This window comes from Camelus ferus, chromosome 30 (assembly GCF_009834535.1).
Source record: "Camelus ferus isolate YT-003-E chromosome 30, BCGSAC_Cfer_1.0, whole genome shotgun sequence".
NCBI lineage: Eukaryota > Metazoa > Chordata > Mammalia > Artiodactyla > Camelidae > Camelus > Camelus ferus.
Window position 1 is genome coordinate 22027735 of NC_045725.1, and position 27062 is coordinate 22054796.

At 46.8% G+C, this 27062-nt stretch overlaps 1 protein-coding gene across 16 annotated transcripts in view; it reads left to right on the forward strand.

The window, feature by feature from the left end:
- Positions 1-26408, forward strand: part of NEDD4L (NEDD4 like E3 ubiquitin protein ligase) — a 299160-nt gene extending 272752 nt beyond the window's left edge. For 15 of the 16 annotated variants that reach the window (XM_032470627.1, XM_032470629.1, XM_032470630.1 and 12 more), the window contains 9 exons: positions 324-394; positions 2308-2403; positions 10662-10735; positions 12859-12919; positions 13036-13095; positions 14777-14884; positions 16193-16289; positions 17045-17117; positions 21449-26408. In XM_032470627.1, coding sequence (XP_032326518.1) covers positions 324-394; positions 2308-2403; positions 10662-10735; positions 12859-12919; positions 13036-13095; positions 14777-14884; positions 16193-16289; positions 17045-17117; positions 21449-21551 — 743 coding nt within the window. In that variant the 3' untranslated portion in view covers positions 21552-26408. The remainder of the gene's footprint in view (positions 1-323; positions 395-2307; positions 2404-10661; positions 10736-12858; positions 12920-13035; positions 13096-14776; positions 14885-16192; positions 16290-17044; positions 17118-21448) is intronic. The other variant, XM_014557678.2, reaches the window with a different exon arrangement.
- The last annotated feature ends 654 nt before the right edge of the window (positions 26409-27062 follow it).

A 27062-nucleotide genomic window follows, 5' to 3' on the forward strand; every position in this document is an offset into this window, starting at 1 on the left:
GCAGAAGAGCAAGGACTGGCCAAGAGTCAAGGCTCCCTGGAGGGAGTAACAAGGAGAAGCAGGAAGAGATGGGGGATCTGGAGGCTGAACAGGGCACTCCCGGGTTGCAGGACGGAGAGCTCATTTGTCACCTCAGCAGCCTTTCTGACCCCTTTCTGCTCTACCATCTCTGCTAGTATAACCGCCCTCCTAACTGTGTCGGAGGTCTGACCGTTCCATCCTGGTCTCTCGTGCAGATTGAGGGCAGGTTAATCTGTTCTTCGTGTGCTGATGCACAGCATCACCAAAGACGTGAAACTCACCCAGTTTTCTCCATGTTTCAGGTTTCTTCATTAGACCGTTTTACAAAATGATGCTGGGAAAGCAGATAACTCTGAACGACATGGAATCCGTGGTGAGTAAATACAGGTCGCTCCCGTGGGCGTCGGGCCCCTTACGGAAAGGTGGCTGAGACCATGTTGTAGTCACAGCAATTTGTACGGGTGTCGTCATTCAGTTCGAACGACCGGGAACATGTCACTGTTGAAGAAGTGAATTGCTCTCCCTCATTTTTTAAATAAGCAAATCACTGTTCACATTTTCTCGAGTTAATGGGATTTGGGGTGGATACACCCATATCTCAGTTCCTTCCGCTTACCCAGGACTGGTTTGCCCAAATTAATCCCCAGGTCACCTGGAGACCTCATTGCAGCCCTTGTTTTCCATCGAAAACTGCAGATACCGAACACTTAGACATCTGTCTGCTCTCCCTCTGTTTTCCGGCCTCAAAAAACGGCAGGGGCACAGGCTAAAAGAGTAGATAAAGGGCAGAACGTTTACAGTCATCCGACATGTGGAAGAAGGGAAAGTGACCACTGCAGTGTGGGAGGGGAATGACAAGGTGGAAAGGAATTGCTGGCTCTTGATTTGGGCTTTCTTGTTGTATTTATTTTATCTAGGCTGACCATTTCAGAGCTGAAAGGATTTTCTACAAAAACAAAAGTTGATGCTCTTTTCCTAATAAACTTTGCTTCTGTTTTGTTTTGTTTTGTTTTTTCATGTATCAACCCCCCCATCACTCACCTCCAGGCACAGGGGTGTTTGCCCAAGTGCCAGCACTGTCACACCCCAGGCGCCAGGGGTTGTCTTTGTCCATTTGGGGTCTTTGCAGCTCTGCTCTCACAGGCTGTCACTGGAGTCAGAAAGCATCTTCCTACTGCAGCCGTGCCGTGGTGCTGACTGTGTGTCTCTCGTGTAGCTGGGTCTCTGGGCCATATCCTCATTCCTCACAGCATCACTGCTATTTCTGCTCATCCTCTTCGTGTGAGAGGAGAGTAGGACGCCAGCCGTGCACGTGAATCCCCTCCGCTGGCTCTCCCGTGGGTGGCTTCCTGCACAGTACCTGTCTCCAGTTTCTTTTCAACTTTCACCTTTAACTTGTGCTTTATGCCTTTATTACTGTATAGTGAGGAAGCCAAGAATATGGAAATTACTCTTAAAGTCTAAGTTAGTTTTTTACCCCATGTAGAGAGTTGGTGCACACTTTCTGTCTTGTCCTCTTAGAGCCTGTCGGGTCCCCAGCCTTGGAGCCCCCAGGGCTGCCTGGAGACAGAGCAGCCCAGACCCTCCAGGCCTGTCCTGGGTTTTGAGAGCAGCCGTCCTGTTTGCTTACAGGAACTTGTAGAGAGCAGTGAAAGCACAGGAAGGGATGGACCTTGAAACCCTTGGTGTTTATAATTAGAACATTCTCTCTCCTTCCTATTTTCCTCTAATATTTTCACTCTTAAAAGGTGGGAAGTCTGTTAATCTCTCCATGTGCAGTTGTATAACTGTATGCCCGCCCTCCGGAGCAGGCTGCTTCCTCTTCCCAGAGGATAGGATCCAACTACAAACCTGTGTCACTACCAAGAGAGATTTGTAGTTTATATTTTTAAATTAAACAGGAAGAGTAGGTTTAGGGTAGAAAATATTAGTGACTAATGCATTTCCTGAGACTCTGAATGGAATTGTGTTGGAAGGACATAATTATTTAAAGAAATCAAATGATGTAGAGAACAAACTTATGGTTACCAGCGAGTAAAGGGGATGGGAAGGGATAAATCAGGAGTTTGAAATTTGCACCTCTTGGGGAGTCATGGAAATGTTAACTAGCTTGATTGTGGTGGTTCCATTGGTGTGTTCATCTATCAAAATTCATCAAATTGTACATCTGAAATATGTGTAGTTTATTGTACAGGACTCATACCACAATAAAGGTATTAAACTCACCTGACGTCTTTATTTTTTTTTAAATGATGCTTAATTTTAATTTTCTTGTCATTTCTGTAGGATAGTGAATATTACAACTCTTTGAAATGGATCTTAGAAAATGATCCGACTGAACTGGACCTAATGTTCTGCATCGACGAAGAAAACTTCGGGCAGGTATGTGTGGGGAGCCCCACGAGCTCCTCCTTGACTTTCAGAAAGTCTTTGCTTCCTCACAGGCTGCACTACAACTTTGCTGGACAGTTAAAAGCCACCACCCGGAGCTTTAGACATTGTTATCACCTCACTGTATCAGTACCTTATTGTCACGACAGGAAGCTAAGCCCAGTTACAACTCCCCTCTCTTCCAGCAAAGTTACAGAAATTCTAACACCTCTGGGATCAAGAGTAACACCTCCTTCTAATCTAAAGCCAATCTGACCATGAATGTTTGTACCTTGGTCTTAAAATTTAGGTACTTCAAAACATAGTATAAGTGTCTACTTAGTGACACAAATATGGGACCAAGAGTAGGTGATGTCTGGGGGGCCTTGCTTTTTTCCTGCTGCTTTAATGATCCTCTTGTCACGATGAAGTTTGTCTTCTTGGGGCTCAGCAGACTCCGGGTTTTCTAACATTCCTTCTTGCTTTGCGCCCATACTGTCATTAGGGATTGATCATAGAGGTCAATGTAGAAGATAAAGTTGCCTTCTTGGAATTCTCGTCAGCATGCTAAAGTCCTGTAGGATGTGTTTGTCCTAAACCCGAAACTTTGGATTCATTTGTTCCCTGGTGATAACGATGCTTTGGGGAAGGACTTCTCAGGATATTGTCCAACCCTGGTACCTGTCCTTTTACAGAAGCCCAGAAAGAGTTCCCGTCCCCCAGACAAGATCCACATGGCCTTGACATTCATGGGCTCGTGGAGCGCATTTTAAGGGTTTCCTGTGGAAAGTGACATTGATTTGTTCCTTATGTCTGCAGAGGTCATTGAAAGTGTACTCCACTGTCCAAAAACTCTGTACTTAGATACTCTGTCACTTCACGATGGTGTACTCGGTTTTATGTCAGGTTTCTGCCCTCTTGGGTTCTCAGCTTTAGAAAAAAGAAGCGTATGCGGCTGGATATAAGGGAATTAATGACAACTGGTGAGGGGGACAAAAACTGGTTAACAAGAAAGTGATCACATAGGTACCAAAAGTACTTGTTAGGTATGCTCGAGCCAGGAACAGTCACTGGTGTTGAGACCTGGGAGTGGGTGCGACTTGAGGAATCCGCGGTTTCTTTCCTTCCTGGTTGGCTGGGTTGAGGCTCATAGAACTTCAGGCACCAGGGATGAGAGACACCTTGCAATTATTGTAAGTGATCAGTGAGTCCATTAAAAAATCTCATTTTGCCCTACCTGTTGGGGTTTTTTGTTTTTATTTTGCTCCATATTGTGCTTCTTGCCTAAAAATCCTCACTTGAGACAAATGGGCACTGCTGTCCTGGGTTGATGGTCCCCCATGGGTTGTGGGGAGGAAGGTCTTCTCTGAAGTGCCTCCCCCCAGAGAAGCTGTCCCCTCCGGCTTAGCAGCGGCCTCCCCAGGACCAGATGCACCACATGGCTTCCAGCCCTTGTCTGCTTCCTTCCTCGTCACTCTGGATCCCGGCGGCTCACCATCCCCTTGCAGTACTTGCAGGGCCCAGTGCCTCTCCCCCTTTGCCCCTTCTTCCTCCGTTCCCCCTGCATCCCCTTGAAGGATCGCTGCTTCTGCTGGCCCCGCCGGGCACGTGCTTCCCGCCCACTTCTCTCCTCGTCCCACCCACGCTAGCTGAGTAGCCTCATCCACCCCATGGCTCCAACTACATCCCTTTCCTCATCTGCGCCCTTCCCTTGTTCAGGCTCCTCTGGTTTCTTGGCCATGTCATTTACAGCCTTCCTGGTTCCTGCATTGGCCCCCAGCCTGCTCCACTCTGTTCCCTGTTGCCCCACATCAACCTTCCAGATGTAATAGTTCCGGAAAGCAAACCCAGACATGTAACTCTTTTGCCAAACAAAAATTCTTCACTGACCATCCTGTGCCCTGCGTTTACAAATGAAAACCTTTCCAGCACAGCTTAGGAGCTGCCACTGCCCACCTCTTCCCTTCTGATACCTCCTTTCTCTCCCCTTGGGGTGCCTGTAACGGTGTCCCCAAGGGCGTTCGGTGCCACGTCACTGGCCGTGCAGCGCCCTCTCTGTACCAACACGGTTTCGATTTCTCTCTCCCATAACCCTGCTCACACTGCCCTCTGATCTCACTGACTGCCTGTCTCCTGGGAGCCCCTTGAGGTTGTCTTGGGTTTTCCAGTGCCCAGCATGCAGCCTGTGGCTACTAAATGCTTATTGAGCAAAGGAATGAATAGTGCTGACCTAGATTTTGAAAATGTTGATAATGTTATAAGTAATAGAAGCTCCAAGTGTGAGAAAACAACATAATTTGAATTGCAATGACTTTTTTTTTTAAGCTGGACCTATTTAAGGGTCTCAACTGCCAATTTTCAAAGGGTAACACATGGATAATCATCCTGGAACTATGTCTTCTTTGCATTTTTAATGCATGGAGGGAGGAGTAAAGAACCAAGGAAGATTTAAAATCAATCTTGTGTATCAAATGCAAAAAAGAAAAAGTCTCTTTATGTATCTGCTTATAGAAAACCATAGGACCAGCTCAAATAACATGGTTCAGAACACATTAGCACCACCACAGTTAGAAGCAGACGATCTGGGAAACATGCCTTAGTTCCAGTTAAATGTAACTGTTTCCACCTAATAAATAAAACCAAGCACAAGATGTTTGCATTGTTAGTGGACTAATAAAGATTCTGACAGTCATTATAGTTCATGTTGATTACTCCTTAAATCAGTTCTCAAAGCTTATTTCATGTGGACTTTTCTGACTTTTGGACTGAATCAGGTAGAATAATGCAATAATCAAAACAGACTCATGAGATGAGCAGGATAACAATTAGGTGCCCTATCTGTGAAATTACTGCCTTTCCTTTTAGACAGCTAAACCTGATCAGCAGGGAACTAGTGTATCTATTTTGCATTCTGGGAAGAAATTTGGAGTGAATTAAGCAGATGCATACTGATCTCATTTCCCATCCAATCCATCACCAAGCCCTGTTCATTTTTACTCCCCTCTCTGTTCTCCCTGTCTGTTCCACCACCAGCTCCCAAGTCTAAGCTACTGTCTTCTCTGGTAGACTCCTGCTGGGCTTTTGTATCCACCTCTGCCTCCTACAGCAGTAGAGTGGTCTTTTCAGAACATGAAAATGATCTTGTCATTCTTCTGCTGAAAACATTCAGACATTTCCCACTTTATCACTGTTGAGATAAAGACCTAAATCCTTAAGTTGCCCCCATGAAGTCCTGCGTGGCCTGGCCCTGCCTGCTTCATCTCCAGATGTGTTTTGCATCAGAGCTGCCCACATGCTTTCTGGGTCTGCTCCCACTAGGCTTCTTGCACATACCAAGCTCCTTCTTGCCTCAGGACCTTTGCACACGCTATTCCTGCTGTTGGGAACACACTTCCTCCTACCCTTAGTTCAGATGTCCCTTCTTCATGGAAGCCACCCCGCTCCTAGACCATAGTACTTCAGAGTGTCGTTCATGTCTCCCTGTGGCAGGTACCATGAGTGACTTTGCATTTCTTTGTGTGGTTATGTGTTTAGCATGTGTCTCTCCCGTCAGGCTCAGTCTTGGTGATGGCTGCCCTGGGTCTGCCTTTTGCTCACCATTGTGCCCTCACCACCTGGCAGTGCCTGGTGCAGGGTAGGCGCTCGAAATAGAATTGTTGAATCAAAAATGTGGGCGTCAACAAGAGACCGACGCGAGCCTCTCCCTCCTCCGCCCTCTGCAGAGCTGCTGACTGCACTGCAGTTTCTGACCCAAGAGGAAGCCCATGCCTCCTTGGGCCAAAAGTTAGTCATTTCTTCAGTGGACTGAAGTCACCATAGGAATGCACCGTGCATGTACTCCGCCTTCCTCAGTGCTTCGAGCTGCCTTTTTCTCATCCCACACTTGGAAAATCAGACCACAAAGTCTGGTGATCGCTGTCACTTCATGTGATGAAACTACAGCTGCTACCATTCTTTTTTCCCAACTTGTTTTCTTTCTGGTTGGTGAGAATCTGGAGATGCTGGTTTCTGGGGCCTACTAAAAACGTTTCAAATGAACAAATTTCAGTATTTGAACAGTTGTCATATGCTAGCCAGAAAGACTAAACCCTGCACTCGTGTATACCCACACAAGGAGGAGTCAGCCTCCAGGAGGAGACAGCCCTTTAGAGCTATGACAAGGAGAAGGTCTTTACCGCAGGTTCGGCAGAGCAGGCCCTGATCCGTTCATCTTGAAGAGGCCCTCACGGTGTGGACTTTGAAGAAGCTTCGCGGCAGGGAGGGAAAGAGAATGGGCAGCAACTACAGGAGAGACGTGTTAGGACCTGCCTGAGTTGGGTGAAGGCACACACTCTCCACTGGGTGACAGTGCCCCCAGGGGGCAAAGACTAGTTCTTGGAGGGTACAGAGTCTCTGCCATTACAGTGGCTTGTGGTCCTCCAAAGGGCCCCAGACACACCAAAGGTGTCTTGGTTAAGATTGCATGGGAGGAAAAGGGCCCCTGTTGGTTGGAGGGGATCTAAAAAGGCTCCTTGCGGGGCAGTTAATGAAAAAAGAAGGGCTAAGTAGCACTGGGTTGGGGAAGGGGAACGAGGGAAAGGGAAGAAACTGGGAAAAGGAGGAGGGAGAGAAAGGGGAGAGGCAGAGCGAGGTGGGGGAGAACCAGACCAAGAGCCCAGTGAAGAGGTGGCTCCCAGAAGGACAGGGACCCTGGCTCCTCAAGGCCAGGTCAAGGAGATGGACAGAAGGCAATGTCAGAAAACGTGGAGGTGGAAACGTGGGCCAATCGCCGGGAGAGGCTGAGGAGGACGAGGGTGGCACCCAGAAATGGGACGGAAAGCAGCCAGACCTTACTCTGCCCAGTCCAGTGTACCTGATTTGATCCACGGACTCCTCAGTCATTGGATGTAAAGCAGCTGTCAAAGTTCGGGGAGACGTGTGCGAATCCGAAGTTGTCACTTGCCAAGGAAGAGGGTTTCCAGTGCTGTGAGAGCTGCATCCCTGAGTTTCCTCTGATCTTTGTGGTCGTTATAAAGAAGAAAGATGAGTTCATACTCGCGCCGGGAGACTTCAAGAAATAGCAGTGTTCCCACAAGCACTTACCAAGCACCTCCTGTGTGCCAGGCACTGTGTTCATGTCCTTCATGCTGGGTTCTTAGGAGCTCAGACACAAGATGACAGGATGCTGGTCCGGGAAGCCAGTGGTAGGACAGAACTGGGTATCAGGTGTTGTGGGGAAATGGGTGGGGTGGCAGGAAGCCGCCCCAAAGAGGAGGAGATGAAGGATGTGCTGCCGGGGCAGCCCACCTGGGCTCTGGCCCGGCTCCATCACCAAATTCCCTGTGTGTCATGTCAAAGTGACCCACCTCCCTGGATCTTGCTGCTGCCTCTCTGGCAGGATTAATTAATGCCGGAGCGTTGTGGCTCTGAACATCGTTGGTGGGAGGAGAGGGGTTGGGGGAAGCCCTCTGACTTGCACTCTGTGTTGTACGAGCCCCGCTTCTCTCTCCTGAGTCTCACAGCCATCGTGAGCGCATTTAGTCCTTCCCCTGTGGCCACTATGTGTGAAGTCAGGAATTGGGATGTGCGAGGGAAAACAAATGCAGCGGGGCTGTGGTTACAGGCGGAGGTCGGCCGGAGAAACTTACATGCATGGAGTCAGCTCATCCAGTGAGAGAGCCTGGCTCTGCTGGGCTCAGACGAACTTGAGCTTGACACTGGCACACCAGCAAAAGCCTGACCTGGGAGGCACCCAGGGCTCTCGGTGGACCGACCCTAAGGGAGCAGCACAGGGAGTGGGCCTGGAGACCCCCTCTCGGCCTGCCCCGAACCCCCAGCCTCACCTCCCAAAGAAACTGTGGTCCCCAGTCAACTATATGACCCCAGCTTATGCTTCCTTCCTTAACACAGCAATCTTTTTTTTCTTTCAAAAGTAATTTTGTTAGTTAACAAAATTTGATAACAAAATATTAAGCTCTGTAATAAGAGTAAATACAGTAAAAACATAAAAATCACCCATAGTTCCTACCAACTAGAAAAAATCATGACTAAAATTTTGATTTATATTCTGGAATTATTCTTTGTAGACACATGCATAGGTTTGTTCTGTTTTTTTCCAGAAATGGAATTGTACGGTGTGTACAGTTTTAATTTAACATGTCCATGTCAGTAAATAGCATTTTAATGGCTACCCAGAATTCCATTTCACAGAGCAGACCTTTTTTTCACCATGTCAGTATTTCACTGTATAAACAGTACAAAGATGATAAAAATCCTAGAATATACATTTTGTGTACTTGGCCAGTTTTTTTCCTTTGGTGTAAATCCGAAAAGGGAAATTACTATGAAAAGGTATATGCGTGTTGGAATCTTGCTGTCCCAAAGTGTCCTCCAAAAAGATGAAACCAGCTAGACTCCCGCCACCAGCAAAGATGAGAACCGCCACTCTCTGCTCAGCAGCCTGGCTGGTTCTGCCCTTTTTCATCTCCCGGGGCTGCCTCTGGAGTGTCTTCCTTCCTCCTTACCCCTCCCCTCCCCATCTCGTCTGTGGTTGACCCATTTAGTCAGCAGCTCCCTGGAAATTGCAACTCCTGCAAAACATTCTATCCCAGCACTGGTGAACTGTCCTGGAAGCCTCCCAGTACCGAGTACTGGGCTTGGATTATTAACTTGTCGTCTGGTGTGGATCTGATAGAAAAATCCCATTACTGATGGGAACAGCAAGACAGGTCTTGGAGGAGGAATAAATGGGAAGAAAGAAAACCCATCACAGGCTTATTGAAAAATACTACAAAAATGTAAATGAGTACTGTCTACAGACCTCTGAATGACTGTCAAAGAACTAGAGATGTTTTCCTGTGAGACACGTCCCGTCCCGCCCCCCTCCCCGGGCGAAACTGTTTAATATCCGCAAGCAGTGCCGTAGCCTGCCTAGGACAGGGTCCGACCAGCAGCAGGCAGACCGGACGCAGAGGGAAGACAGCAGCGAGAAGGAGGAGTTGAGGAAAAATTAAAATCTGGCAGCAGTAAAACGTTGAATTGACATCGTAGAAAGTGGAGTTCAGTCGTGGGGAGGGGGGGTGGGAGGGGAATAGATCCCTTCCCGAATCTTGAAGAAGAGGACAAAGAAGAAGCTGAAGGGCCGAGATGGATGATCAGTGGCCTTTGATTGAAAAAGCTGTCTCCACGTGAAAAGGAGCAACGATCAGGAGCATCATCAGAGAAGGTGTTTGCAGAGGAACAGGGTCCGGTACTCAGGCCAGACAGGCCCAGTCTGTTCCCGGGCATGTGTGGCAGGAGCGGGGAGGGGTCCCTGGAAGTGAGCCTCTGCCACAGCAGTTGAGCTGTTGCAGACCGGAATCTGCATCCCTCGCGACGGGTGTGCCCTGGGCTGAGAAGCCTCTTCCTGGGCTTGGCTTAGGCCCGGTTTGTAGGCGAGTCACTGTGGGAATAAAGACCACAAAGAGTCCCACCAGATAGGAATGTAGTTCATCTTTGCAAGGTTAACTTGTGGGTGGTACTTTTTTCCTCCCCGCCTCCCCCCCCAAATTTCCATGAGAGTTAACTTTTTCCTTGTTGGATCAGTAGGTCCCTTCCTCCCTGCCCTTCTGCTGGTTACTGCTTTATACGCTCTGACGTGAAGCCAGGGCTGGCTCAGCGTGGAGAAGGCCATGCCTTGATTTCAGCTGCTTTGCTCTTTACCGTTCTGGGCGGCTCTGGGGGAGGGAGCTTCCTGGGATGAGCAGGGAGGCATTGTCTGGATGCGTGTAAGAGGCTGGGGTACGGGGGGGCGGGGTGGCAAGTGAACCCCACACCCAGCCTGGCATCCCCAGCACCTTTCTTATTTTAAGTCCCTGTGTTTTGCCCCTTTGAAAGAAATTCCACACCTTTTTTTTTTACGATTATAAAATCTAATTCTTAGCAACAAATTTGGATCTCTGCAGTCTTGATGGATGTATCCTGTCTTTCCTGTGAAACATAATTAAATTTCTTGATAAGTGAATAGCAGATATAAAAAAGATGTTCTCCATCATTGCCAGTGTATAAAGAATAATTAAAACTCATCAATAACCATAAAATAACTTGCCGTCAATGACACGTCCATTAAACGTGTAACATCTTAACAGTTTAAAAGCCTCGTTAGACTTTCCCGTGGACACAGAGCCATTTGCTGGAGAATAGTTCTGAATAAATTTTACTTATCTTCCTTTTATAATAAGATGTTATTACTCAGTAATAATATGCAAAATAACTTCACAATGGTGATCGTTGTTTTATCTTTGTAATTACAGACGTATCAAGTGGATCTGAAGCCCAATGGGTCAGAAATAATGGTAACAAATGAAAACAAAAGGGAATATATTGAGTACGTATATACATACTTACAGCCTTCTTTTCTGTTAAATGGAACAGCATGTGTGGTTGATGTCCTTTGCTGAGATAACTCATGCATATTACGGATGTATGTTCAACAGTGCAAGTTCCTTTCCGGCTTGGGCTAAGAGGAAGCTGAATCATGGGGTGGCAAATTTGGCTTGTGTCATGACCTCGTGGAGCTGCCGTTCGAAGGAGCAGTGGGAGGAGGAGAGGGCGCATGCTGTTGAGTGGTGTGGCAGATACTCCAGGGAGTCTGCGGGTGTCTGGTCTAAAACTGAGAATGGCAGGGACAGAGCACAGTGTCCACAGCTAGTTGGGATAAAATTGGGAACAACCAAAGAGAAAATGTTTCGTCTCTCTCCTGACCTCTCTTCCATAATGAAAATGCAGGGAACGAGTTCAAATGGATAGGGAGAAAGCAGCACATGCAAACATAAAGAATTGTTTCTGTTGTTCGTAATTTTAAGTCAGTCTCGGCCTCTGTTGGTGGAACAAAATGTCAAGTCCTGTGGCAATCTGTTAGGTAATCCTAGCAGTCTGTAGCGGGTAGGTCTTTCTCTGTTGGGCGGCTTACATTTTCCTCTGACATTGATGTACGCTTCGAGCACACAGTTCTGATGTCTTCCGAGGATTTCTAGGTTGCCCTCGCTAGTCCTGGTGCAGGCAAGAGGTCAGTGAAGCAGTGTTTGGTTCCCGGGTCCTAGTTTTGGCTCATCTTTTGAGTTACAGCTGTGGCCTGAACTCCTTGTTTGCATTCAGAACTCCCGTTGCAGCAGGCCAGGTTCCCTCGTCCTCATCATAACTGGTCAGAGGACTTGAGTTCAGAATTGGCTGAAGGGTCTTAGCATCCTTCGTGTGATCTGCAAAGAAAGGACTGACTGGCCTTTCTAATTAGGAAGAATTGGAGAGCATTGGCATCTCTACTTAGAGACCCCGACAAAGCATGGACTTCTCCTCCACCTGCAAGTTGAAAGCTTGCTATACTCGGTTAAAAACTAGAAGTCAGATACTACAGTTCTTGCCTGTTCACATTGATTGGCTCTTGTTCTGAACGTGGACAGTCTCAGCAAGCAGATGATGTCCTAGCTGACACCATTGTCTTTATTCGGAAAGTGCAGGCTTGAATAGATTTTTTTAAATGCTCCACCCCAGGGTGACTAGGGTCAAAAGGCTGAGGATGTGGACTTTGTGATATGTGTTGTGCATCATCCTTTGCAGTTAATTCTTCTAGGTTTCAGATTTGGTAGGGAGTGGGGTCAGGCAGAGTCTTAGCTAGCTTCACTGTGAAAAGGATGATTGAAATCTCCAGCTGCTCCCCACCACCGTATCCCCCTGTACAAGTAGGCTATTGGGCTGATGATTGCAGCACAGCCAATAAAACCTGATATGCTGAGCAGCGGGTGGGCAGCAGACTGGTCCTTGAGGGCCGTTGCCATGGTGCCGCCTCCTATGAGAAGGTCCTTGTGCTGTTGCACGACAAAAACGCCTTAGGTGGGAGCGAGAGTAGATTCGCCTGGTAGTAAATTCTGCTGAACACTAAATATTGTTAGGGAAAATGGCTTCGGTGGATTTCTGTTACTGAAAGAGGTTTTACCATTAGTCTTCCAAATGTTGGTATTAAAGTATTAGTGGTAAGTCATTCTGCTGATAAATTATGTGTCATCATTGGAAAGCAGTACATTAGATGCTAGAATGAAATATACAACAAAATATGTTGCACTGGCTACTCCCCTTAAAAATGTGTACGTGTTTGTACATATATGTGGGTGTGCACATACGTGAGTTCATATGTGTGTGCATTATGCACATGTATGTATGTATTCAAACCTCATTTCCCCTTTTCTCCACACAGTTACATTTATAAAGCAACTTTGATAACTCAGGCTTGATCTGGGGGGAAAAGCCCAGTCTGTCTTGGTGAAATCCTCAGTGAGACTTTAGTTCTTCATGTCTGTTCGAGTCATTCCATGAATAAGCCGCAAGTACCCCTCTCCGTGGCCACCGTAGGGCTTTCTCTCCTTCCCCTGCCTGATGAGAAGCAATTGCAGCTGGGAAGAAAGAAGTGAACATTGAAGAGGATGATTAAAATGCTCTTGCGTTTTCCTCCCGCAGCTTGGTCATCCAATGGAGGTTTGTGAACAGGGTCCAGAAGCAGATGAACGCCTTCTTGGAGGTAAGTTGTGCTCACGGTGCGAGAATCTCACCTGCGCCTCCAGTCATAGGTTTTTCCTGTAAAATTTGTCTCTTTTAAGGACAAAGGTGTTTAGAATGATTTTTTTTTTCTTTCAGGGATTCACAGAACTGCTTCCTATTGATTTGATTAAAATTTTTGACGAAAACGAGCTGGAGGTTTGTATTGTAAATGTTTTGTGTAAAGTAGATTTTTAAGTAATATTCTCTGACCCATGATGTCCTTGGCAGTGTAAAGGTGGACGAATTTTACTACAGGTCTCAGGGGCTTGCTTGTTTGCGGGCCTGGGAGGGAGGACCGGTGGAAATAGTCACGTGTAGAGTCCTTGCCCAGGAGAGAGCTGTTCTGAGACCCAGCAGGCGGGGAGAGGCCCCCCGAGCTGGGCTGGGCTCACGGCCTGGCGCACCAGGCGGGGAACCCGGCTGCTTCTAGTAGAGTAGGGTGGTGGCGTCCTCCTCCCCCGGCGGGGCCGAGGGTCCCACCCCTCTGCACACCCACTGCGGCAGCCCAGCGGGGACTTGCCAGGAGGGGAGTATGAGCACCCACGAAGGGTGTAGAGCAGAGGTGTCCGTGAACGTGAGGTGTGCTGTGTTGAGGAAGGCAGCGCATCAGAAAGTCAAGTCGTAGCGGGAGGTTGTTCAGGCTGCTTTGTGTTGACATGGATGAGAACTCGCAGTTTAAAAAGCCGAGATTAAGGGGATTATGAGGTACAGACTGTTAGCTGCAAGAATGTACTGTACAGCCCAGGGAATGTAGGCAGAATTTTGTAATGACTATAAATGGAGTTTAACCTGTAAAAATTGCGAGTCTCCGTGTTGTACCGCTGTAACTTATATAATGCTGTATGTCAACTCTACTTTGCTAAAATATTTAAAAATTCAAAACTAAAAAGTAGAGAAATCTCTCTACCTTTATGTTGAGAGAAACAGAAGAAAGAAGGCTGTGTCTGCTGAGAGGCTGCTGGTAGACCTCACTTGCCAATTGTCCAAGTCACGTCCAATGAAGTGTCTCCCCTCGACTGGCTTTCTATTCTTTCACTTTAAAATGGAAACGTCAAGATAGATGATGTTGTAGAAATGATGTCGTGGAAGGGGTTCGTTTGACATGTGGGGACACTGAGGCAGGGAGCAGTCGGTGACCACCCCCCCCCCACGTTTACCCAACAAGGGTTTGGCACAGTCAGGCCTGTGATCGGTTTTCAGGCCTCTGGTTTAGTTCTCATTCCATTTTACCGTGGTGCCTCTGTGGGAATATCACGCATTTGTCCACGGGAAACCTGCCCTACGGACACTTAGGTGACGAGAGAAGGAGACCTAAGACTGATGGGCCAGGAGGGCAGCTGCTGTGTCAGTGCTGGTCCAGATGCAGCCTCAGGTCTCAGGTCTCAGGAGAGGTGAAGTGGTTGGCCCTCAGCTGGTAGGGTTCCTGCTGTCATAAAGCACTAATTCTTTTGTGGGTGGAGAGGCATTTTCAAATACTGAGACAAATAACCTCTCAGAAGGGGAACAGCCAAGCTAATGAGCCGATAGAAATGGAGCATAAGAGAGTCTGTGAGTGCTGTGCTGAGATCAGCGGGGCAGGGAAGGCGATTGATCTGGGCGTTTCATTTCCACTGTGAGGTGTGGTGGCCTGTACGAGCGTTAGAATCGGGCCCCCCTTGTTAGCTCTGCTGTCTCTGATCTGCAGCAGCAGGTGGAATTTGGAACGTGTATTCCCCTTCCTTTGTTTTCACGTCGCTGGCCTGTCCTGCTCTGCACGGCACAGTGCCAGCCTTTCCTCCATGTGTCTCTTCGGCCGCCACGTCGCGCCCCGTTTACCTCTGGTCCGTCTCCCTCCTAGTTGCTGATGTGCGGCCTTGGCGACGTGGACGTGAACGACTGGAGACAACATTCTATTTACAAGAACGGCTACTGCCCCAACCACCCTGTGATTCAGTGGTTCTGGAAGGTAAGGCCAGGGCCGGGCCCTACTCTCCACCTGGGTCAGGCCTGCGGGCCCTGTGCTGCCCTCCTGCGGTCCTGCTGCTGCTGGAACCTGGGGCTCTGTGGGTACCTGGCCTGCTGGGGGCTGGGAGGAGGGGCCAGCTGAGCCCAAAGCAGCCCTTCCTGTGTTGCTTTTCGGTAACTGCAGGGCAGACAGCTGTCTTGAATACGGTTGATCCCCCTCCCACTGTCTTCCTTGACCAACTGATGAAGGCGCTTCTGTTTGAGGAAACGCCTCTGAGTAGGACGATTCTGAAAAGCACGTAGTTGGATTCAGGAATTGGAACTAGTCCTCCAGAGTGTAAGTAAGAATGGGAGGCATCTCAGGGCCAGAACGTGCTTTGGGGCTGACTTTTCCAAGATGCCATTTTGATTTAAAAAACCATTTTCCCAACCTTTTTTTTTTTGATTCCAACAAACATTTTGATCTTTACATCCTTCCATCAAAGATGCGAAACTCTGAAGGCCAGTGCTTGTGTTCTGTTTAGCTTAGGAGAGAAGAGAAATAGAGATGAGTGGGTCCAAAAGAAAGGCGGTAAGCTGACTTTGAAAGAACGATTACAGGGGAAAAGCTGATTATTTACTTACAGAAATGAAATCATTCAACCCGTCTTAATTTCTAAACATTATTATTAATAATATTTCAAGTGCCAGCAGATATAGAAAGAAAAGAAAAAAGCTAAATCTTCAAATCTTCAAATCCTAGTCCACATCTTGCTCAGCTTTGATTTTGGATTTTTTTTTTTTAACATCAGTTTAAGTAACTTTACCAGTGAAGCCAACTTGATTCTTAGAATAATTCAGATACATAAGATACACAGATTATTTCAGAGGCCTATCCTGACTTCTGTTTTTCTTTCTTTTTATAAAATGTTATCTTTAGAGAATCTGTCTACAGTCAGAAATCCTGCCTCATACCCTGAGTTCCCCTGGCGTCGACACTTCCCAAACTGTGTGTGTTTAAAATTGGCTTGGTGGGGGGCTGGCAAACTTCACGTACAGAAACATGAGCTCATTGCCATCAGTGAATTTGCTTTTTATACCACTTATTTTGCCCAGTTGGCAGAAGAAGAAAGAGACATTGTGATCTGTTGCTCTCTGAGATCACAAAGGCCTGTATTATGGCCTTAAAAAAATTAAAAAAGACTTTCCAGAGTCAACTGTCTAGGTCTTCCACTGCATTGAAAATAAGATTCAGTCCTGCCTGCCTGCATCATGGCTGCAGGTACCACGTATCACGTGGGATGCAGTGACCTTTTGCCTCCGTTCACAGGCTGTGCTGCTGATGGATGCTGAGAAGCGTATCCGGTTACTACAGTTTGTCACGGGGACGTCCCGGGTACCTATGAATGGATTTGCCGAACTTTATGGTGAGCAGGATGCCATTAGATTTCGTTCTCCCCCAGTGAATTTCTAGCCAGGCATCAACTGTGGCCCGAGAAGACTCTGCCTCCCAGGCCCCTAGACAAGTGGGCTTTGCATGGACCCAGTAGACATGCATCTCGTGAAGAGAGCTGTCACCTTGGCCGTTGGTGTAGTTACCTTTATATACCTTTATATGAAGGACATTATTACCTTTATATGAAGGGAGGGTTGGCTTTGGTTTTTGTTTTTGTTCAGAGAGTCATGAGGTTACTCTTCCTTTTTCTTGGCTGTACCTTCAGAAACAATTAGATTTTGCACAATTATCCATGTGGTTATAAACTGATTGTTTAAAGCACTCCTCACCTCCACAAGGCAGAATTCTTCAGTGCTTACGGTAGACTAGAAAAATCACTCTTTTTGTTCTACATGTTAAAAGGTCACGTTTCAGTTTTTGCATCTCCCCCCTCCCCGAATTCGTTTTAAATTGAAACTTCCAGGGTTAGGCTGAAAGGCTGTAGCTGTCTGCACTTCTATGGGTTGTTATGTCTGATCTGTTAAATGTGGTGTGATTCCATCATGAAGGTGTCTCAGAGTCTATGTTGTGAGGTCGTGCGGACCCCTTGTTTCCCCCAGTTAAAATCTGAATGTGACATTGCAGCCACAGAGGGTGTCTTGGGCCCCCCCCCCTTTCATTCAGTCCCTCCTTCACCTTGTTCTACTGCCTTGAGCACTCTCAGCATTTCTTTTTTTCTTTCTCTAGGTTCTAATGGTCCTCAGCTGTTTACAATAGAGCAATGGGGAAGTCCTGAGAAACTGCCCAGAGCTCACACATGGTGAGTGACGAAAAACCACACAGTTGTCAGCAAACAGCATTTTGAACACTTAGCTATGTCTGGTGCCGGGCGAGAAGCTAGAACTCTGTGTTCCCTGCCCATCCAGCGTGTAGAGTGTGAAATACCAGCGATGCCGATGAAAATGCAGATCGTACCGTAATGCTAATGAGATCAAACTAAGATTTGAATGCCCCCAGTATGTTTGATATGTGAAGCGTTAAAGCCCCTTCCATGGCTGTGAAGAACCTGTAAGTCTGGGATTTACTAACGTGATGGTGGCCAGTGGAGTGTCAGAGATCCAACCAGGGCCCCTGTCCAGGGAGGCACGTGGGGGCGTGGCTGCACTCAGAAGGCCTCCGGGATGCAGGGCGGGGAGGAGGGTCTCGGGGTCTCTAAGAGTTCTGTGAAACCCAGCAGAGAGTTGACCTCGGTAGCTCTCAGGGAGCTCCTCCTAGCTGGCTCCCATGTCCCTCAGGTTGGTTTCCCCACAGGCTTTTATTTCTCGCCTTTGGGAAGTAGGTGGGGGGGGGCCCGCGGTCCGAGGTCGGCCACCCAGCCTCCTCTCCCACGAGAAGCCAGGGCTGCGGAGCCGGCGTGGCCATCCCGCACATCCCAGTGCCACTGAGCACTGAGCACTTGCCCTGCTGGCTGGGAGAGAGTTCCCATCAAAATGCGTTTGTGGAAAATGGTCTGTGAAAGGTTTTTTGCTTCTCTTTGATCCCCTTGCCTCACCAGAAAGCATGTTTTTCTACATTTATACCATTCGTGACTCTGAATGGAATAGATGTGGTCCCTGCCCGTCGGCGTCATGAGAGCAGCCTGACTCTCGCTGAAACTGGCCGACAGCCAGAGCAATCGGTGTCCATGATGCTCTGCCTTTATTCTCGGGGGAGAATGTTTTGGCCATTTGGAGTTTTTTCCAAACAATATCGGAGTCAAATGTAGCTTTCTGGGTTCTGTAGCCTTCAGCTGAAAGGCAGCAGCACTGAGCCGAGCCCCAGGCTGTCAGGGCGGGTGCAGGGGTGCTTCTCAGGGTCCCATGATGAGTAAGAGCTGCATCCCTGGGCCTGGCTGCTGCGTGCGGCCTCCCTCACCCTGACTCAGCCTCACGCGTACCGTTAGTGTTCCTGTGGGCTCTCAGGGAGCTCACTCGTGGCCACATAGTTCCAAATCACAGGATTTGAACTCGGATTTGCTAGGATTAGAATCTGCACCCTGACCACTACGCTCCAGCTGCTCCCTTAGTGATACGGTTCACGTCCCTTCTAGACTCTTAGAACCGAGTGAGTGAGTGTTCAGCCCTCGTCCCTCTGTAACCCCAGAGACAGCTGTCTTGCTATTGAACTCCTCTATTTCAGAATCCACATGCTGAGCCACCACTAAACTACGGTCCTGCTTGTCTAAGATCCCTGAACTCAGTGGTTCTCGGCCTTGGCTACACGTTAGAACCACCTAGAAAGAGTTCCAAAAAATAAATAAATACCAGTGCCAGGGTCCCACTTCCAGAGACTTTGACCTGGTCGGTCTGGTGTGTGACCTGGGCCATGGGATTTCTCAGGGCTCCTTGGTGGTTGGTGAGGACAGCTCGGATTTAAAATCACTGTTCTTCCTTAGGAAGGACGAACGTCTGCACACAGGAGGAGAGCAGCCCCATCTGCTCTTACTGCAGCCTCTCTCCTCTGTGAGTCACAGAATTAAAGCATCCAAAGATGATGCTTTGCCCAGACAAAGAGGAGAGCGGGCCCCCCCACCCCCCCAGGCAGCCCCGCTGGCAGCGGGTACTCACTCTGTCTCCTCTGCTGGGTGACCGTCCTTCCCTCCAGCCCTGATCCTCCCGCAACATAGGAAACAGGAGCTTCGCTCGCTCCTTCACAGCAGCAGCCGTATACGTGGCTAAATAGAACGTAGCCCTATGTCTGTTTAATTTCTTCCATGTTTTACGAAACTACAAAACTACACAATTAAGCTTCAGAATTAAAACCTGATTTACGAGGAGAGTGCGGGCTGGTGGAGCTGGATCTTCCAGAGGGGACTTTCCATGAAGCCCTCAAATGCAGTTGTTGATCCTCTCCCATTAAAGGGCTGCATTCCTTTGTTCCATCAAAGGTCACTGCTTGGATAGTTACAATTCTGCTTTACTAAGAGTCATAGACCCACCTAAAAATTACCTCCTTCAGCCCCCGCGTCTTCTACCAGATGAGGCTGAAGCCACTGAGGGTAATGAGGTCACACAGCTAGTTGGTGACAGGCCACAGCCAGATCCCCCCTAATTCTGCCTCAGAGGTAACAGTAACACTTACTAAGCGCTTACTGTGTTCTGGGCATTGTCCCCCGCACTCCGTGTTTATTAACTCCGGTAATCATCACAGCAGTTCTAAGAGGTGGGTCATCTTATCACCCACTTCTTACCGGTGGAGAAGCCGAGGCACAGAAGGCTAACATAATTCCAAACCTCAGCTTTTAACACTCCCCTTTGCGTCCCTCTCTCTCCATTATTCCAGTGTTCCTCCAACTTGAATAATGAATGGACCTTTTTTAAAGGGAAAAAGTGGCCACTGATGCTTGAAACCCCATGGGGATCACAGGCCCTGGGTTGAAATACCAACTTAAAATCAAGCTGCCAGCCGCCTGGTGGGAGAGGCTTTGTCACGCGTAGCCCGCAGAAGTGGCATTCTTTCCCTGTAACCGGTGAAACCATGATCTTTGAGATCTTCATCACAATGAAAACCAAACATGGAAAACTTCTTTTAGACTTATTATTTCAGGATTCCTGGGTTTCTCAGACTTCTGATTTGTGAAGCACAGTGTTATCCTGTGCCACGTCTTTTGATGTTTGGTGACTGTTTAAAAAAATCTCAGAGCTCAGTGTATCTTATTAAACATTTTAGGGGTTGTGAAAAGGCTCATCATGGATGTGGCCTATCTTACCGCTGCTGATAAATGTTAATTTTTAAAATGGAGGGCGTTGTCCTCCTTGTGCTTAAGACACCTACATCAGTGCCAAGAGGGAGCAGTTTTAAATGGGCTTTAGAGCCAGCCTGGGGCCGAATCCTAGCTCTGCCACTTACTGTGTGACCTTGGGCAAATTACCTAACCTCTCTGTGCCTCAGATTCCTCCTCTGTAAATAGGGATGAGGCATGACCTATCTTACAAGTTGGTTCCTTGGATTCACTGAGGTGACAGATGAAAAGTGCTTAACAGTAAATGTTCCATGAACATAAGCGCTTATTAAAGCGTCATGACCTAAGTAAGGCACATGCATGTGGCCATCGTCATGACAGGTGCCCACCTGCCTGGGCACCTGTTCCGTGACTGGTGCTCTAGCTCTATGTGTGCCTTGCGGCCCACAGCGGATGGTAAGTGAGTGATGGCAGTAGTCACTGCCTTTGGGCACTTGCCATGTGCCAGGCCCCCTTTCTCTGTTTTGGTTTGACCCTCCCAGCCCTGTTATGAGCAGTCTCCCCATTTCACAGAAGAGCAGACTGATTCAGAGAGTGCGGTGACGTGCCCGAGGTCACAGGGCTGGCAGGGGGCGACAGAATTTGAACTTGATCCTGTGGACAAGTACAGTCTTGCTCACAGAGGCCACATTTGCCTGGAGGCCTTGCTGTGACCAAGGTGATTTGTGCCATCCCTGCTGAAGCCTCCAGGTATGTAGGGGCTTTCACTCCGCATGTCGATGGCTCACCTGACTTTGGTTGGAGGCCCAGCATCTGGACCCCAGAGCCGTGGGCAGCCTGGTTTCTGGTCTCGCGTCTACAGTGCTTCTTTGGGGTGAAACCTGGGCATACTGGCCACTGCTGGGCTCCGGGCCCCACATCTGCAAAACAGAGAAAGCGTCACCTGCCTCACAGGGCTGTGCTGAAACTCCAGTGAGGCACTACGTAGAAAGGCACCAGGCTTGGCAAAATAATGTAAAATAAGGGCGAACGTTAGAAACAGGCACAGCCTCAATTCACCCTGCTGTAACTCCTGCTGCGGAAATTCTGTGTCTCAAGGGTTTGGAAATCTTTGCCTATACATCAGTTACCTTTCCCTCCTGTGTCCCTTCCCAGCAGTGTTTTCCAGGATCCACACCCAGTCATAGGAGAGAGGTTCCATGGGCTATTAGAAAATTCTTTTCTCTTCCCCTGTAGATTATGTAGCCTCTTTGGTGTGGGCAGTGTCATCGCTGGAATTGATTTTCGGATAATCAGAATTGCTGGTTGAGACTTCTGTAACCTCTTGCTCCAACACCAAAGTGCCCCCTTTGCCAAATCTAGGAAATGCTGTTGTAACTAAAGGGTAGTGATGATGGCTTTCTGCCTGCACTTTTTTGTTCCTTTTGCAGCTTTAATCGCCTTGACTTACCTCCATATGAAACCTTTGAAGACTTACGAGAGAAGCTTCTCATGGCCGTGGAAAATGCCCAAGGCTTCGAGGGGGTGGATTAAGCGTCCCGTGCCTCCGGGTGGTGGTTCTTCGAGCAGGTCCTGCTTGCACTTTTGCATTTGCCTAACAGACTTTGCTGAGCCGCTGGCAGAGGGCGGCGCGCGGCCTGGGCTCCTGGAGCGTTGCCCTCGCCCGGGACTTGCCCCAGTTTCAACCTGGGAACCCAGCCCCGGGTCCGTTCCTGCGTTTTCCACCAATTACCAACTGGTTGATGTGTATACTAATTACATTTCAGGAGGACTTATTCTATTTATGTTATGCCTCTGTAGGCGAAGCCCTTAATAAATATTTTATAATGACAATGAATGGAATTAATCACTCTACAGGTATAGTATTACAACTCATGTTTACTTTTTAAGATGATTTAGACCGATTTTCAGACTTCATTTCATGACAATTAAAGATGTCTCATGTACTTGGAAAAGTGAGCTTTTTTTTTTTTTTGTATTTGAATTTCATACCAGGTTTGATGTCGGTGACATTTTTATTTTTAAAGTACTTTGACACCCCCTACCCCCTAATTCGATCAGAATTGGAAGACTGATTTTCATCCAAAAACCTTCTACAGACAAGTACTTTGAGAAAATTTAAAATACATTAGGCACCATGAGTTTTTTTTTCCATACTCAGAATGAAAATAAACTGGATATTACTTTTTTTTTGTACAAATTTAGCATAATAGCTACAGGCTGAGAGAATTGTAACATAGCATGACAAATTTTGTGTTGACTTGAAGGAATCACACCATTATTCCTTAGAAGTAATTACGTGTGCTTTAACGCATTTGAGACAGGGTTCGACTAGCATTTCTCGTCAGAGAAATTACTTAACCCTTCCCAATGCTGTACAGTCGTTCTTATTATTATATTTTCCTCTTTGCTGTTCGTAGTAGAGACATTTGAATGAAACTTGGCACTGCGTGATTTGAAACTGTGGAAACCAGATCTGTGTAGTCTCCTGTTTGTACATGTTTGCTAACGGTAGTGAAATAACCAATTTTTGTTCTAACTGCACCAATTCCGAAGGCACTTTATGTACTACATGGAGGTCATATCTGGTCTTGATTCTGTTTTGTTGGGTTTTTTTTTTTTTTTAATCACAAACATTAAATGTGATAATGATTTCCTCCCCTGCACACACCTTTCCGGTGCAATATCTACCCATTGTGAGTCTGGCTGCTGGGTACAATGCCTGGACGTAAAGCTGAGCCTACAGACCTGTCCTCACCAGCTGTTTTGTGATTTCTCCTCCCCTGCAGAGATTAATTTAATATACACTTAATCTAACCGAGTTTGTTCCTTGTTGCATGCTTCAGAACCGTGGACTGCCCGAGTTGTGTCTGTTGTGTGCTAGGTGAAAAGTGCCAGAGAAGACTGGGTGTGACCCCCCTGATGTCCAGCTCTTCTGAGGGTCCTAGCGGGGATTGAGGGGGTCTGTGAGACTGGTTTCTTAGCCACTTGTAAGTCCTGGGTGCAGAACTCTGTTGTGTTTGGAGAGACTGCCTGAGGCAGCGTGGGGGTGCTGCCACCCTGCGGTCCTTTCTCACCTTTGTTGTCCTCTACACCGCCATGGCAGTCGGGGGACACTTGAGACTTCATCTCTTGCCAGTCGTAGATAAGACAAAAAAATCATGGTTTCGGGGCCTCCATTTGTTATTTAAGAAGGATCTTTTGTTGTTACAAATTCATTTTACCCAGCTCTGGGTGGCTCGTGGGAAGCCAGGAATATGGGTGGCTGGGAGTGAGTCGTCTGAACAGGGTGCAGGGGCCTCAGTGTTGTCTGAAAGAAGGTGGATTTCTAGAGAGCTGAGGATTGTTCCTTTTTCATGTTGATGAAAAAATACCAGTAGTGATCAGAAAACTTTGGTGTTGAGTAGGTTAAGAAAAAAACAGTATTGCTCATTAGTTTTACCTGTTGATAGGATTTTTTTCCCTTCAGTCAATATGACAAGTTTGTGTCAGCCCCCACCTTGTGGCCCACCAAGTGCAGACTTGCCTTTCTTTACACGATTCGTGCCAAAGCCTGAGAGCGCAGGATGCTTGGATGGGTTCTGAAAGTGATTATGTAATTATAGGGGGAGAAAGCCAACGATTCTTGTCCAAGGAGTGGGATTCTTCTGTCATTTTGTAAACTGTATATTTGAAAAAATCAGAAGTAACTGCATGCAAATTAGGCAAAGTATTGGAAATACGGAAGAAAACCCCATTCTAGGATAATTTCTGTGCCAGGAACAGATAAGAATTATCAAAATACATCCTTGTGAATACTTGAAAGGCAGTGATTGTGAATGACAGTTCAGTTCATCTGTCCCTTAATATCTGATTCCAATGACAGCTCAGAAGTGCTGGGTTCAGAGTTTGTTTTGGGTGGGGGTTTTTTGTTTTTTAGTCTGAATAAGGTTCCCTAGTTCTCGGTGATTCTCAGTGTTTCACCCTTTGTCTAAAATGGTCAGATCTTGGTTTCTCTCCACCCTCCATCACCTTCACAACGTGATCACAGAGGCAGTAAGGAAAATGCAGCGTGTGAAGGAGCAGACTGCCCGGTCATCCCTTGGACCTCTGTCTACTCCTCTGCCCACTCAGCAGGCCTGGGGGAGGAGGGCGGGTCGCCTAATCTAGTTGTCCTTAGCAGTGACGCTACTTTGCAGTCCAGGGTCTCTGTCGCCTCTGTTTTCTTAGAAATTACCTGAATCTAGTAGCGTCATTAGTTCCTTGAAAAAGAGTTGCTATGGGCCATTTTGCCTTGAGGGTAAGTCCCAGAGTTGACATAACTGCACGTTGAAAGTCTTTTAAACATCAGTTATCATATCCACCTATAAAGGTCCTGGGTATCTCTGTTCCCGCCTCTTATCAGCCTAAAGGTGAATTTGGAGAAGTCTGCCCAGGGGGATTGACTTCAGATACTAGGCTGCTTTTCTACCTGCTGCCTCTGGTGCAGGGAGCTGTTTTAAAGCTGTATTCCGCTTCAGTGCGATTTTCCTTTTTCCCAGAACATCCCATTATTTACCAAGGCCCTTGGGCCGCTAACATCAGATATTCCCTAAGGGCAGGTGACAGATGCTGTAACCAGACACGGATGATCCCTCCCACATAAGGAGGCAGAGAGAGATTCTGAGAAACGGTTTGCACAATCCCTGAGCCACTTTCTCTCGTTGTGAAATGGACAGCACGTACAGTTGCTGCTTAATCTTGCCAGGTCCATGCTGGCTCTCTTGCAAGGCAAGTTCACATGCAGCAAGTCACTAACTGTTCTAACAGTTACTGTTTCAAACTTGACTGTGAGATTTTCCTAAGTCTCGTTATCTCACCCCTGAAATTTCAGAATCTATCAAAAGAGCCTGGGTTAATCAGTTCTCAAGCCCCTACCCACATCCTCTTTGTTCGCCTCTTTCCTCCTCACCCTGACTGCACCCCTGTACTGACTCGGGTGGCATCTTCTGCCTTGCCAGTAGGGGGTGCTGCCGTGCAGGGTAACTGCCTGGCCCACTCCCTTCCTGACCCCCAGGAGACCCTGCACTACCTCTGTCTCTTTCAGACTTTGGGGTACATCCTGACATGTCATGTCAAAACTGCCAGTTTTAGGTCTGAGATTTTTTTTTTTTAATCCTGATAATCTCCACTTTGTACTTTAGATTTTAAAACTGGGAAGAAAATGTGATGTACTTTGGACCACTTTTTTTAATTTATCAAAGCCTTAATGAACAGTGTATATATATTTGCATACGCACACCCCTACCCGAGTGTTTTCAGTGCATCGGAGACAAAGCTGTAGCATTAAGATGGGAGCTTGTATAGTGTCTCATAGAAAAGGAGAGCTTTCTGTTGGTATGGAGTTTTCCAAGAAGACCTCTCATTAGACATCTGCCCTTCATTAAAGATGTTACGTGCAGAGCCTTGCATGTTTAAGGCGCATGTCTTTTTGTTGGTTGGTTTTGTGTTTGTGTGGAGTAACGATGAAATCTAACGACACTGGCAACAGACCTCTGTGTACTACGTTCTCAACCTGTATCAGTGCATTGAAAGCCTTCTTGTGACCATGACCCTGTGTCCACAGACATCTGTGCTCCTGTATAAGCCAGTTTGCCCCTCTTCCTCAGACTAATTTCACCTCGATTGTCACGGTTTCCTTCATGTTAACTTTGCATAACTTTGTTCTTCCTTTACTGCTATGTATGTAATATATATATATATATATATATATATATATATATATATATATATATATATATATATATGTACATATGCTATCCAAATATATCTATATATATTTGCATAGCATTTTTACACCTTTCTCGAGGAATCTGGTTTCAAAAGGGAGGGAGAGTTGAATCCCTTTTACAGTTTTCTCCAAGCTGTGTCCTGAGAATTCTGACCCTCGGAGCCCAAGAGAACCCCAGGACAATGATATAATATGCTGTCATCTCTTAATTCAGGATCTGTTATCAAATGAAACATGAAAAAATAGTGACTTTTAAGGTGAAAGAGAGTTTCAAGCATTCCAAATGAATTCTCAATGTTTCATAACTTTTTATTATAAACCCACCTCCTAATATAAAGCCAAGTACTATTTGTTACAGTAATTAAAAACCAAACTACTTAGAAATTTTTTTAAAGACAACGTATGGATAAATGCTCATTTTCACAATCAGAATAGCTTTAAAATACGGTTGAATTTGATACACACAGGAAACATTTTGTTGAAGAATAAGTCCTTTTTGCTTTTTGTTTTTCTTGAGCCATCTAAAGAGAAATTGTAGATTGTTTTCCTGATAGCAAAAGAGTTATGTGACAAAAATGAACTCGTTGTAAAGAAGTGATGCAACTTGTCAAATATTTAATAAAGAATTATGGAAGCTAGAACTTTTCTACATCAAGTATTACAGGTTGTCTAATTTAAAGCTTCTTCATGAATGCATGGTCTTAATTGTTTTAGGGGTTTGAATGCCTGCAGATTTATATATAATGTGTTCATTTCTTTAATCTCCCTAGAAGTTCCACACCTTTAAAAACATTATTAAAGGCTGCCCAGAACACATGACTTGATGGGATGCACCTCTTTTCTTATCCTTCTGTCTCTTCATTAAACTTGAATTAACGACTCTATGTAACATGTGGGTGATCCATAAAGTCCATTCCTGGAAGGCACATTTCACCTCTAATTTTTATCCAGCCAACCCTCGATTTATATGAGTTAATGAGACTCAGTAGTGAAGCCCAAGGTGGTTCTCAGGAGAAAGATGCTTCCAAAACCCAGATCTTGTGTCAATTCCCTGATAAAACGCATAGACTCCTCAAATTTTTTCATTTTCTTTAGTATTAAGCCTCCTCTTGCTGGCCTTAACTTGCCCCTTCAGGGACTTCCAGGAGGTAACATCCAAGCCAGACATTCAGTCCTAGTTTCTTACAACTTGTCTCCTTCGGTTAGCAATAGACAGCCTTCTGAGTTCCTGCGGCCTCCTCAGCCTTCTAGGAGCATAGAAGGGAGGTACCAGTGGATAGAGCCGCTCTGACCTT